The 12,002-nt window shown below is 43.5% G+C and overlaps 1 protein-coding gene across 1 annotated transcript in view; it reads left to right on the forward strand.

Moving 5' to 3' along the window:
* NOC2L (NOC2 like nucleolar associated transcriptional repressor) overlaps positions 1-12,002 on the forward strand; it is a 97,443-nt gene that overhangs the window by 40,130 nt on the left and 45,311 nt on the right. The window contains exons 13-14 of the mRNA XM_018557516.1: positions 6,849-6,962; positions 8,476-8,577. Of these exons, the coding sequence (XP_018413018.1) occupies positions 6,849-6,962; positions 8,476-8,577 (216 nt within the window). The remainder of the gene's footprint in view (positions 1-6,848; positions 6,963-8,475; positions 8,578-12,002) is intronic.

Here is a 12,002-nt window from a genome sequence, read left to right on the forward strand (position 1 = left end):
GCTTTAAACAGCCACCCCTGGCCTCTCTAGCTGCTTGTATTGTGAAGTAATTTTACTTTCAAAGATCATTACAAGTGCTTTTTAGTCGGGTTTCTTTCTAACAGCTTAGATAAACCTGCGTAATGTGTGTACATTAGAGGGACGGCAGGGTGTGGAATCTGTTGCAATAGATTGTAATTAAAAAGTGAAGATTTCAGTGCCTCTAATGTGAACTTTGAAGATTAATTTGTTCACAATGCCTATAGCTGCAGAGATGAATAGGGGTTTGTTTTAAAGAACTTTTACCGCTTGTTCAAAATATGTAATCACTTAAGTGTGCATAGTCTGGTCACAGTTTCAGTGTAAACACCACTGATGAGCCATATTCTTTTGACTCATTTACTGCAGTGAATATTCAGTAAGGGGTGACGCACAAGCTATAATAATGCAAAAAATATAATATAAGCTGTCCTTTTAGACTTTGTGCAGGCCGCCCCAGTTTGGATTAGGCAGACCTGTGCCAGGATGCTAAAGAGGAAGTCAATACTATCAGTAGCTCTGTACTGTATATCTAACTAGAAATTCTCTTTGGGTACTGGGCATCGCTACAGAGCGGTCCACAGGCGCTGCGGTGCCAAATCAAGTTTGGCCCCACCCCTCCGACCTCTAGGCTTCCCATTACTTCTTCAGTCTAATTATTAACATCATTGATCACAAGGCAAGTTTTGATGTGCTGGTCTGGGGCCAAATTGTACTTTTATGGGAAAAGTCAGCTACTAATATTGGATCTACTTTTAGTTTTGATAAGCAGATTACACTGAAGGTCAACTTTACGCATGCATTTTTATCATATGCTCAGTTTGAATTGGGCAAGTTTGAGACCATCTTATTTAACAGATTACCTACAAAAAAAAAAGCCATAGTTTCCCCTTTAAACTTGCCAATCTCCACGATATCCTGCCCTACCAATATCTCCCATTGATTCTACATGTGCCCTTTTAGATGAACACCTACCACTTAACAGGTTAATAAACACAGGTTTTATCATTGGAGATGAAGCATTGACAACTGTAACTGCGTGAGTGGTTCAGCGCCATCTCTTCCCACAAGCGTCAACTTTGAGATGTTCCTTCCGAGTGATAGATCTCGAGCTAATCATAATCGGAGGAAATAATGCTGCTTTCTATCTGCATGGCGGCAGTACGCCCACCCTTCTCATTTTTCCTCCCTCTCAGGAATTGCACGTTTTACTTCATCCAGACTTCTTATTTAGTTTTCCATCTAGTGGGCCGTCAATCCGATATCTGGTCTGGCTCTCCAAGCCAGATCCGGCAGTGACGGAGCATAAAGGGATGAGGTTTGGGTGGAGGTATTATTGATGTTCTTGGCCGCAGTCTGGCTTTTGCTGGTTTGAGGATTGAAGATGGGAAGCACCGGAGGTTTTTTTTTTTTCCCCTGCCTCGTGATGCTCTGCCTGTCCCATAGCCAAAATGTTATTCAGTCAGTTGACGGAAATGCTTCTGCAGCTGCTAGCCTCTGTCCAGCCCACATCCTCCTGTTCCTTGCCAGCTTCATTCCTTCAATCTGTTCCTCCCCATCCTTTCCAGGTCCCTGGCTGCTCGCATGAGACTGTGTGCTTTTTTAAAGTAGATTATTCATCAAGACAATTGCAAGGTAAAGGTGTAAAGTATAGCGTCCAAAATGTAAACTGCACTTAGCGTTCTGTAGGCTTGTGATTTTGTACTGTAAGCACAGGATTTCATGAGCAGTGTTTGTGACCCCAGATTTTTTGTGTTTTTGTATTGCATACCTGTTTTACAATATTTTAGGGGCTGGACATGATTTAGGGCTAATACCAGAGAACATGTACTGCCAGCCAGCCTGCTACAGTGAGGGTGCCCTTATTTCTTATTAAAGCTGGGCATACACATATAGACTTTCTGTGGTCAGATGGAAAAAGTGCAACAGATTCCTCCATCTACACTAAACTGTGTGGATGAAGGAATCTCCCGCTGGGCCAAGCTTCAGTATCTTGCTAGTCGGCCCCGCTGTCTGTGAAAATACTTGAACAATCTGATTGGATACAGACATTGTTCAGGTAGTTTGAGAGCCAGCGGGGCTGATGTGGAGGGTGGTGGACATTGCTGGGTGTAGGTTGGTATACAGTATTTGCCACTCTCCCATTGCATGTTAAAGTGTCTTTGAGGACAAAAATAGCATACAAGGACATTTCTCCAAGTTTTGTGGCTTTGTAAAAATACAGCAAGTTCAGAAAAATACCTGAGGATCGTGTCAGAAGCCTAGCAAGCTCCTCACTTCCTTTAGTGAGTTGACAATACTGCATCTGTCGCACTGCAACCCCAAGAATCGTTGTCGTCCCTACCTGACTTTTCCCCTGCAGGACTTTAGAATACCTCCTCATGTTAGAGATGAGGGTTCTGTAGACCAGCTAAGGAGAGCTTGGGCAGAGCTGACAACACTGTGCATGGCAGCCAATCCGCATCCACCTTTCATTTTCAAAGCTTACCTGAACAAACTGAAGAGAGAAGCTGATTGGTTGTCCTGCACAGCTGCTTCAGATTTTCTGCTCCAGTTTTGCTCCTTGTGTGTCATATCGGTGCATGAGAGGCAGCATTTTTAGCTAGCTACAGGAAGTTAGGCGCTCATTTGATTTCTGGCGGGTTCAACCAGTATTTTTCTTCACTTGCACCATATTTAAAGAGACTAAACTGGGAGAAATGTGTGTTTGGCAGAAATGTATGGTATTTGTCAAGATATGCACTGGTAAAATTGGTCCATATTTCATGGTGTCGAGTATGTATTTACTGGTCTAATAATTTGTTGTCCCATTGCATGGAAAGCTGGTAAAATAGTTTTCTGGTACTATTGCTTATCATCTGTTTTTTTCTTTATTTAACAGCGTCCTGTTTTTCCATTCTTAAATGCTTTTTTAACTTTTATTTACTTGAGGCAAGTTGTGGCCTAAATATAGGAGCCCTTTCAATTGTCAGTGCCAGATGTATTGTATCCTAGCAAAAACTGATGTTTTTCCTTGTTAGAATGCTTAAGCCATTAAGGACTTCTAAGACCAGTAGGAAGGATTGAATCACTTCTAATATTTTTGTAGATTATTTTCTGGAAGGAGTAGGATGGTGTGCCTAGTTTGTGGTATTGGGGACCGAGTGAATGGAGAAAGCAGGAGCTGTTAATCTGCTCGAGACTCCTCAGGTTGTAAAGTCTCTGCACTGAATGTGCCCTTTTGCAACCAGACGGGAGGTTTAAAGATTCTCTTCACTAATGGTTTTACAAGAACCATTTTCTAATTAAATGATTGAATTCACAGTGGAAGCCTCTTACTGGGCACACCTATCAGGAAGCGTATCCGAAATGTTCCAGTGTTTAAACCGGAATCTACCAAAATCCGTATTAACCCTTGCACCTCATAGGGTTACTGTGCAGGTGACTTGTTTGGAAATCATATCTTTGCACATTTTAAGGGCCACTAAACTTGAACCAATAGGTAGCTTATAAAGTAAGAGATATTGGTAGCTATTATAGATACATTTGTGAACATTGCAGAAAACAATTAGAGGTTCATCAACATAACAAATCTGGTAGGTATGTAAATAATTACACACCGCTTGTTTTCCGGTTGTAAAACCCTATTGGATAACATTTCTGACCCCTCCCTAGATTTTAAAAGGCTGGTCTGCTAAGAGTGTTGCCTGAGCATCAGTTTGATATGAGCTGCATAACACACTGTGTGGTCAAGACTAATAAGACTTATTGGGGATTCCTTTGTCGATCTTGACTGTAATGCAAGACATACATTGGTTATACACTGCAGGAATTTGCCCAGTGTGTGGTCCCATCAGAACCCCCCAGCCGCTACACCCATCTTGCGTTGGTAATGGTTAAGGCTATGAGAATTGAGTGCTGATGTCATTCACTAGGTGCAGTGTTGCATGCGTGCTCCACGTTCTTTCGTCCACTGTTCAGCCTGGAGGAAGCACCACCCCACTGCTGCTGCTCCTGAAGCTTTACATGGATCATCTGGTCTCCAGTCTTTTTCCACTGCCCACCTACAGTGGCTTGGTCACCTCCAGCCACCTGCAACCCTCATTTGCAGCAGCTACTAGGGTTTGTGAGTATGCAAGGCCCTGCCTTACATTGGGCCTTGACCTTTTGCCCAACATGCCTTCTCAAAAATGCACAGAGGGCAGGTTCTGCTGCAATAGGGGATTTCAGCCCATAATCTCCTACTGGTTCTGGGGAATTTTTGTGGTGTCCCTGGCAGGAACTACGCCTGTAATCTAAAAAAAGGTTGTCCTCATTGGAAGCTTCAACTCCATCATGCAAGGCCAAGGCCTTTCCCATGTTTACAAGGGCCTCTTTGTCCACTTTAGACTTTTTGTCTGTGCCCAGTTACCAATGCAATCTGCTTTCAGAGCCTCTATTTTGATTCTTTCACCAGAATCTATCTCTGACCCTTTCAGGCCTTCTACAATAAAAATGTGCCCAGGTTCCCCGATTCCTTTTCTTATGCAGATTCCTCACAGCTTATCTCTATAAAGGCTGTTTTTGCATCACCTGCAGGTTTACAAGAGCTTGTCTGCATTTGCAGGATCAGCCTGCTCTTTCAGACCCTAGGGTCTTTTAGAGCTTTCACAGCTGCAAAGACCTTTCTGTTGTATACCCACTGCTTAAACCATTCCCCTGTGGGTATTGGAAACTCCCTGTAGCATCCAGAGCCCCTCCATAGAATGTGGTGGAGCTTTTCCTTTTTGGAAGATAATTTTCTGTTAAGTGGTGTTTTCCCACCGTAGATGCTAAAATAATCCACGTTAGCAGACATACTACCAAACAGGTGTACCCATCTGATGGGATACAAGTGACCGATAGTTGGATTTTCTACTCAGATCTCAGTTTGATTTGGCTAAAATAAGTTTGTTCTTTGTTGGCAGTGATTTTAGTTTGCATTGTCTGCCATTGCTCTCCTTTCATTTAATATTTGGAGCAATTGTTTGAAGCCTTGTACTTCAACTGAAATGGCCTAATACAAGTATATAAGCATGTTTATTGCACGGCAATGATGTCTATTCACATGTGTAGGGCACTATGGCAATGTGCCTGGGACACCTACGATATGTTTTAACTCGATTGTCTTTTGAGGAATGCCCTCCTCTTCAGACCAGCACAGGGAGTCAGTGGAAAGGGGCAGAATGAGCCCCTTCTCTATCTACTACACCAGTATAGGATCATAGGCAGTCCTCCCCACTCAAGCCGCAGGGCTTGAAGCTTTAGGGTCATTGAACTTCTTCTGTAGCCCTCTGTCCCAGGCGGCAGTACAACCTGACTGTAATAGAATTCCTGTGCCTCTCAGTGGACTTGATGGAAAAGATTTTACAGCAAGTACAACATTTTTTACCAATGATGAAACACAGAATTAAAGGAAAGAAATGTACTATGCAACTAACATCTTGCAGATCTGCATAATGAAGCAGGGGATTATAGTTTTATCTGAAAGTGTAATGTATTCCTTTGTCATTGTTGTTGAATGCCAGGTCTAGTATTTTTCTTCCCTGTGTGGTGGACCTAACCTGTTTTTTTTTTTCCTTTTTTTGCTTTCGATGCTGACCTCATCACATTGGCAGTTTTGATTTGACTGTTTTGGCTATAATTTTCTTAACATGAGTTCTTGCCAGCCAGAAAGCGAAGCGGTCAAAGAAACGGGTTTCTTATGATTCCCATGATGGGTACTCTGGCAGTTTGAACTGCTGGAGAAAGTTAACATTCATCAGGAACTAGGGTAACAAAAATTCCATTCCACAGTGATGTCAAAACCTTGTCTTACTCATACTTTAAACAATGTGTTTCTTCTGACCCTTTTTACCACGCTTCAGTCCAGTTGGGTTTCCATGGGGCAATGTGCTGTGAGACATCAAACAGGAGCTGATATGTAAATGTACATTCGAATACCCAGTCTAACAGCATCAGACAGCCCACCTCTGTACGTTTAGTCCTTTCAAGCTACTTGGCAGCCCGGAGTTCTGTTAATGACTGTTGGAAGTCCTGTTTATCATTGTGAACCTCTACATAGCCCAATCTTCACAAGCAATCTTCATAAGCAATGCTTTTTCAGTTGCTGTTCTTGCAAGTATCGGGCTGTAAATAGCCAATTTTAGGCGTCCCATAAATAGGTAATTGAGGCCTGGTTGACACAGGTAATTGGCTTGGAAATGCTGGGTTGAAGAACAGTGTACTTGGCAAGCGTTACAAAGCTTCTCACATACTACAACCATATTGTTATCCTGAAGCCCTTTTTGTAGCCTTAGGTTCCAAAGTGAGCATGCCGAATACAGATCGAGCAGACCTGAAGCTTGCTACAAGCTTGTTTAGGGAGAATGAAAAGTCTTCAATGTTTTTAGATATACTTGTAAAAGATGAACTTGATGCAGATAATATTTTAGTGTATGGTGATATGTTCAAAACCTTTTGTACGTATAGTTGGTAATCCTTTATCTACATGGAGAGAGCTATATTTGTTCATTGCATCTATTGTAATGGATGCCCTAGTCTACCTTGGACAGAAGGGGGAAAACTCTAAAACAGGAACACAAATGGCAGTAAAATCCTGACACAGGTTCTTATGTAAAAAAAAGTCTTATGGATGCTTGTGGCGGGGCAGATGGTGGATAAATTGTACTTTTTATTTGTGTATACTCACCTGGAAGGGGGCCTAGGTCCTGATAATAGAAAATGTGAGATTGTGAGTGAAACCTGCGACGGTGCAGGGTCCTGGTTATGTACTTTATGAAGTGACGTGTCTCCTTAAGCCTCCAAATCTCATGTTTCTCTTTTTTTTGCAGATTTTTCAGCAAGCGAACTTTAACAAAAAGCCTGGAAGAATCAGTGTAAAACCCATCAACTTTGCAGTGATCCTGAAATTGTCTAACACCAACCTGCAGGAGAAAGTGTTTAGGGTAAAGATTTTCTTTTCCATTCCCTATTTTCCCATGTGCTATTTCATCGAGGTGTTATAAAAAAGAAATGTGACCTGTTAAAAGAGTGCTACTCAGCATTACATTGGGTAGCATTAGTCTCAGGTGCTAGAAGGTTTCCGATTCTTACTTTTCTCTAGTCTTACTATAGCGCCATCTATGGCGGCTGATTCCAGGGTGAGCTGAGCTGCTGTGAATGAGCAGCCATTCAGACTTCTCTAATGTAAACACAGTACCAGTAGGTGCACTGGGAGGGGGGGTTCATGTTGACTGTTCGCGAGCACCAGGACTTACCCTAAATCTTGTCAAGCAGGGCCGGATTTCCCACAAGGCAACCGAGGCCCTGCCTTGTGGCGGCAGGGAGTAGAGGGGCGGCTGGGGTGTGGAATTCCTATCGCCTGATGCTCTGGGCGCCGAGCTAGTAGTTTTTTTTCTACATTTAGCTAAATGTAGAGCAGGGAAGCTGCAGCTTTTGTACAAGCCGAGATCACTTGAAATTAGCCTGCTCCTCCGTCCTCCCCCTCCCATGGTCCACCCCCACCTCCGGCTGCCTCTTCCCGCTGGCCGCCTCCCTCCTGCCGTAGTTTTCGGGTTCCCCTGCGCTTCTGGGGTCCTCCGGGACCACGGCAAGGTAGTTCAGGATGGGGAGCGGTTCTCCGTTCTGCTCCCTGTGAACACTGAGAAGAGAGAGCTGCATTTGCAGCCTTCCCATCTAAGCTGTCACAGGAGAGCCAGCACAGTACTGTGTTCAAAGTCCTGTATTGGAGGTGACAGGTTATCTTCTTTTTTTTTTTCTTGTTCACGCCTGTGTGATAGCAATAGTTAAGTGAATATAAAAAAGTAAAAAATAATGAGAATGAAAATAATTACAAAAGTAAAAAATAAAGTTATAAGAAATACAAAAAAAAGTCAAAGATAAAATAAAAAAAATGATGTAGAAAAAAATTAAAACCAACCCTGCCGCCCCCGCCATCTGGTTGCCATTTTCCATTGGGGTTGGCGGGGAGGGAGGCGCATTCAGTAGCCTGGCTGTGAGAGTTAATTCGACCCTGCTAATGTGCACAGTGGCGCATGCTCTCTACTTTGCTTTATCGCTCATCATTGGAAAATGAAGGATTAGGATTACAGGGAGTTTTTTCTTGCTGGATAACGTAAACCTACAGACATAAGGACCCCTGCTAATCTGCCCCGTTCGCAGGGTCCCCTATATTCTATCAAGTGATGCTCAAAATCAGTCGCCTTGTTCATCACCTGGCAGTTGGTGGCCACAATAAACCATAGCGCTTCTGTTATACTTGCTCTAAAATAATGGGCAAAGGAAACAGTCACTGTGCTGAGCAGCTAACCAATAAGCACAGGGTGTGCACATTTTGCTGCCTTTTGCTGGTTTTCATATTAAAAGCTTTTAATTGAACTGGATTTTAACCACCTGCACTTGCTATGATTATTCATAGATTCCATCCAATAAGTATTTCCATTTTTGTTTTCTCCATAGGACGGGCTTATTGACCAAATCTATGACTTGACAATGGAATATTTGCATACCCAGGCTCACTGCATTGGGTTTCCTGAGCTGGCTTTGCCATGTATAATCCAGGTATGTTGGCTAAACAGTTTTACTGCACAACTACACCAAAAAGGGCCTTAGTATCATTTTTATGTCCCTTAGATTGGTACTATTCTTATGAAAATCTATAGGGTAGGTGTGTTGACAGACTTAATGAATGCATATATCTGCATATTTGGAAAAATGTAGCTTGTTATTTCTGACGGCCACCCTGAAGTTTTGTGAAGGGATTGATTATTTTTATGTTTTTACTATAGGTTCTCGCAAAATAATTCAAGAACATTTTGAAAATACTATGTAAAATTGTAGAAAAATACTATTATTAGGGGTCACGTGTATATTGCTGAGGCAGTGTCAAAACCACATCTGCTTTAAGCCACACTTCATCTGGTGCAAACCTTGTTATCGCTTTCTATAGCATTCATTGAACCCTATAAATAGGGTGCCTGGAATGTATATTGGCACTTAACTTTAAGTTTAAATGTGCTTTTAAAATTCATTAGATCTTATATACATCCAGTGACCCTAGGCAACTTTACAAATATACCTTACTTCTGTCCTTTCCTTCCCTGCACTTTGAGGGCTGCCACCACCGTGGCAGCGTCATTCTTGCTTGGTTTCATTTTACTTGCATGTGTCTACACTGTAGCTGCAGACTGAGAATAAGGACCACATTTTTTTACTATAGTTGTTTGAATCAATGTTTTTAGTGCCAGGAGCCATAAATGATCATTTCTATGCAGTATTATTTTTACAACTATTAGGTCTCATTCACACTGCTAAGAGCGGGCCCATACAGATCTGTGCGGCGTGCATGGCCGTATCGGCCGCTCCCGGGAAGGACAGGTGCTGTGTGCGATTGTATGCAGTAGCCTGTTCTTATCTATGGGAGTACGTGGCTGTACGCTCACCTGAGCCGCATATCCGTGCGGGTACAGATGTCCATACTAGTACGCAGACAGGATGGATCCTGTCTGCGTCTGAGCACGGACACCTGCACCCGCACCCGCACGGATGTGCAGCTCAGGTGAGCGTACTGTGGTGTACTTCCATAGAGAAGAACAGGCTGCTGCGTACAATTACACGCAGCACCTGTCCTTCCCAGGAACGGCCCGATACTTCTATGCACGCCGCACCGATCTGTACGGGCCGGCTCTTAGCAGTGTGTATGAGGCTTTAGAAGCAAGCAGCCCTGGCGTACTACTGTATGTTTCGTTACATGTAGAGAGCACTTGTTTCAAGACCGGAAATGAGAACAAGGAAGCTAGCAAGCATCCATGTAGACAAGTATTCTGTTTCCACATTTGGATATCTACAATTGCATGGAATATGGGGATGGGCAGCTGTTAGAGAAACGTATGCAGCAATTTGTGATCTCCAGTGATTACATGAGTACATTGTAGCATAAAATGTCATTAAATCAAGCAGGTATCTGAAGCAGATTCCTTTCTTGTTCTCATGTCTTGACTGTAGTTGCAGTATAGACACAGATGAGCTACCGTGTTTCCCCGAAAATAAGACACTGTCTTATATTTTTTTTTCCCAAAAAAAACACACTAGGTCTTATTTTCGGGGAAAAACGGTATGTACAGAAATCAGGACCGTGACTGTCACGCAGAGCAGTGATGTACTGTAATGTACTGTATCATACAGTACTGGAGAAGGGGAGTGAAAGAATGGTACTGTGACTGTCACACAGTGTCACAGTACGGTACCTGGCTGCAGCTGTCTGGAGCTCTCTGATGCCGTCCAGGCATCCTAAAAGCCGAGGCAGTCGGGCGGAACGGCTTGCAGAGGGGCCGGAGGGAGGGAGCTGCGGCCAGAAAGTTTTTTACGATCTCTACTTGTTTTTAGACCGTACATGCAGACGGGTGGATCGGCGGGCAGACGGGCCGGAGGGAGCTTTGCGATCGTGACATTTTATTAGACCGTACATGCAGACAGGCTGCACATGTCATTGATTTTTACACTCAGACCCCTTGCTGGCTGCTTGGATGCAGCAATACATGTGCGCCCCCTACTGCCGAACTAGGTCTTATTTTCGGGGTAGGTCTTATATTACGGAAATCCCTGGTTAGCACTAGGTCTTATTTTCGGGGTAGGTCTTATTTTCGGGGAAACACGGTAAATATAAGTAGAGTGATGTTTGCATTGTCTCAGACCTATAGTGACAGTTGATGGAGCAAAGGTCAGAAAAAGGCAGCCATAATAGGTTATATTTGCAATGCTACTTTAAAGCATGACTCAAGGTTGCTTTTAGACCGCCCTGGAGCCTCTCTTCCCCTCTGCTGCAGAGGTCTAAGATCCTGTGAGTTGTCACGTTCTATACACGGTGTATAGGACACCGTGGAACATAACATCGCTAAAGCGGAGGAGGAGACAGGCCAACTCGAAGGATCGGGTGCCTATAACTTTATTTTTGTGCCTAGAAAAAAAATGAGCACTTGCATACCTAGCCCTGCTGCAAGGGTTGATAAAAATTTTATCCGGAGTTGTTCTTTAAAGACCCTTTATAAATTAAAGGAGAACTATGGGGTCAGTGTTTTTCCCCATAGTTCTCCTCTCCTTAGTGTAACGGGAGGACACAAACTAGCGTCCTCCCGTTACCCTAAGCTCAGTATACCGCGAGCTATAGCTCGCGGTATACTGAGACGCCGGAGCTGATGCCGACATCGATGTTGAGATCCGCCCAGCTGCGTGAGTGACAGCTGGCTCTGCCTATCTAGAGGCAGAGCCAGCTGTACCCGCCCCCTCCCCCGTCCGGGGAGAGGGGGATCCAGCCCCTCCCCCTGTCACGGCAGAGAGCCGTGACAGGATCGAGAGGTGAGCGAGCGCCGGTATGGGTTCGCTCACCTCCCGATCTACTGAGCCGACCTGTGACACTCTCATTGTCACTGGTCGGCTAGAACTATGAGGTGAGTGGAAATCACTCACCTCATAGTTCTCCTTTTAAGAGCAAAGTTTGCGTGTACTATCCCAGACCTATGACAGCTGACGCAGCATGTTTCAGAAAAGGCAGCGATAATGAGATATATTTACAATGTTACTAAATTAATTCTTGGTTGAAAAAAAAAAAAAGAGATAGTTTTATTTTAAAAGTACGGCTATCCTTTATGAATTGAGCAGAGTATTTACAACTTAATGATCTCAGACCTATACACTCATTTGCATGCAGCTGCAAACCTTATTGACCGTCTATTACTGGCATTACCAAGGCCTGCCTCACCTGTCCTATGTGCAGATTGAGCTGTGGCACTGCCTCAATATACACAAACCCTTGTACATTTTTCTTTTCTTCCTCTCATTTTAGCATGTTGGGTTTTTTTTTTATACAATGGCTAGCTGGTGATGGACTTTATCTCAGATACTGAATAGCTTTTAAAGCAGATGCGGTTGTATAATGACCATATTTAGTGAAATGAGTTAACGCATAGCCGCCGGTCGGAAGCTGAATG

This window comes from Nanorana parkeri, unplaced genomic scaffold, assembly GCF_000935625.1.
Source record: "Nanorana parkeri isolate BGI_ZX_2015 unplaced genomic scaffold, ASM93562v1 scaffold287, whole genome shotgun sequence".
In the NCBI taxonomy this organism is placed as follows: Eukaryota; Metazoa; Chordata; class Amphibia; order Anura; family Dicroglossidae; genus Nanorana; species Nanorana parkeri.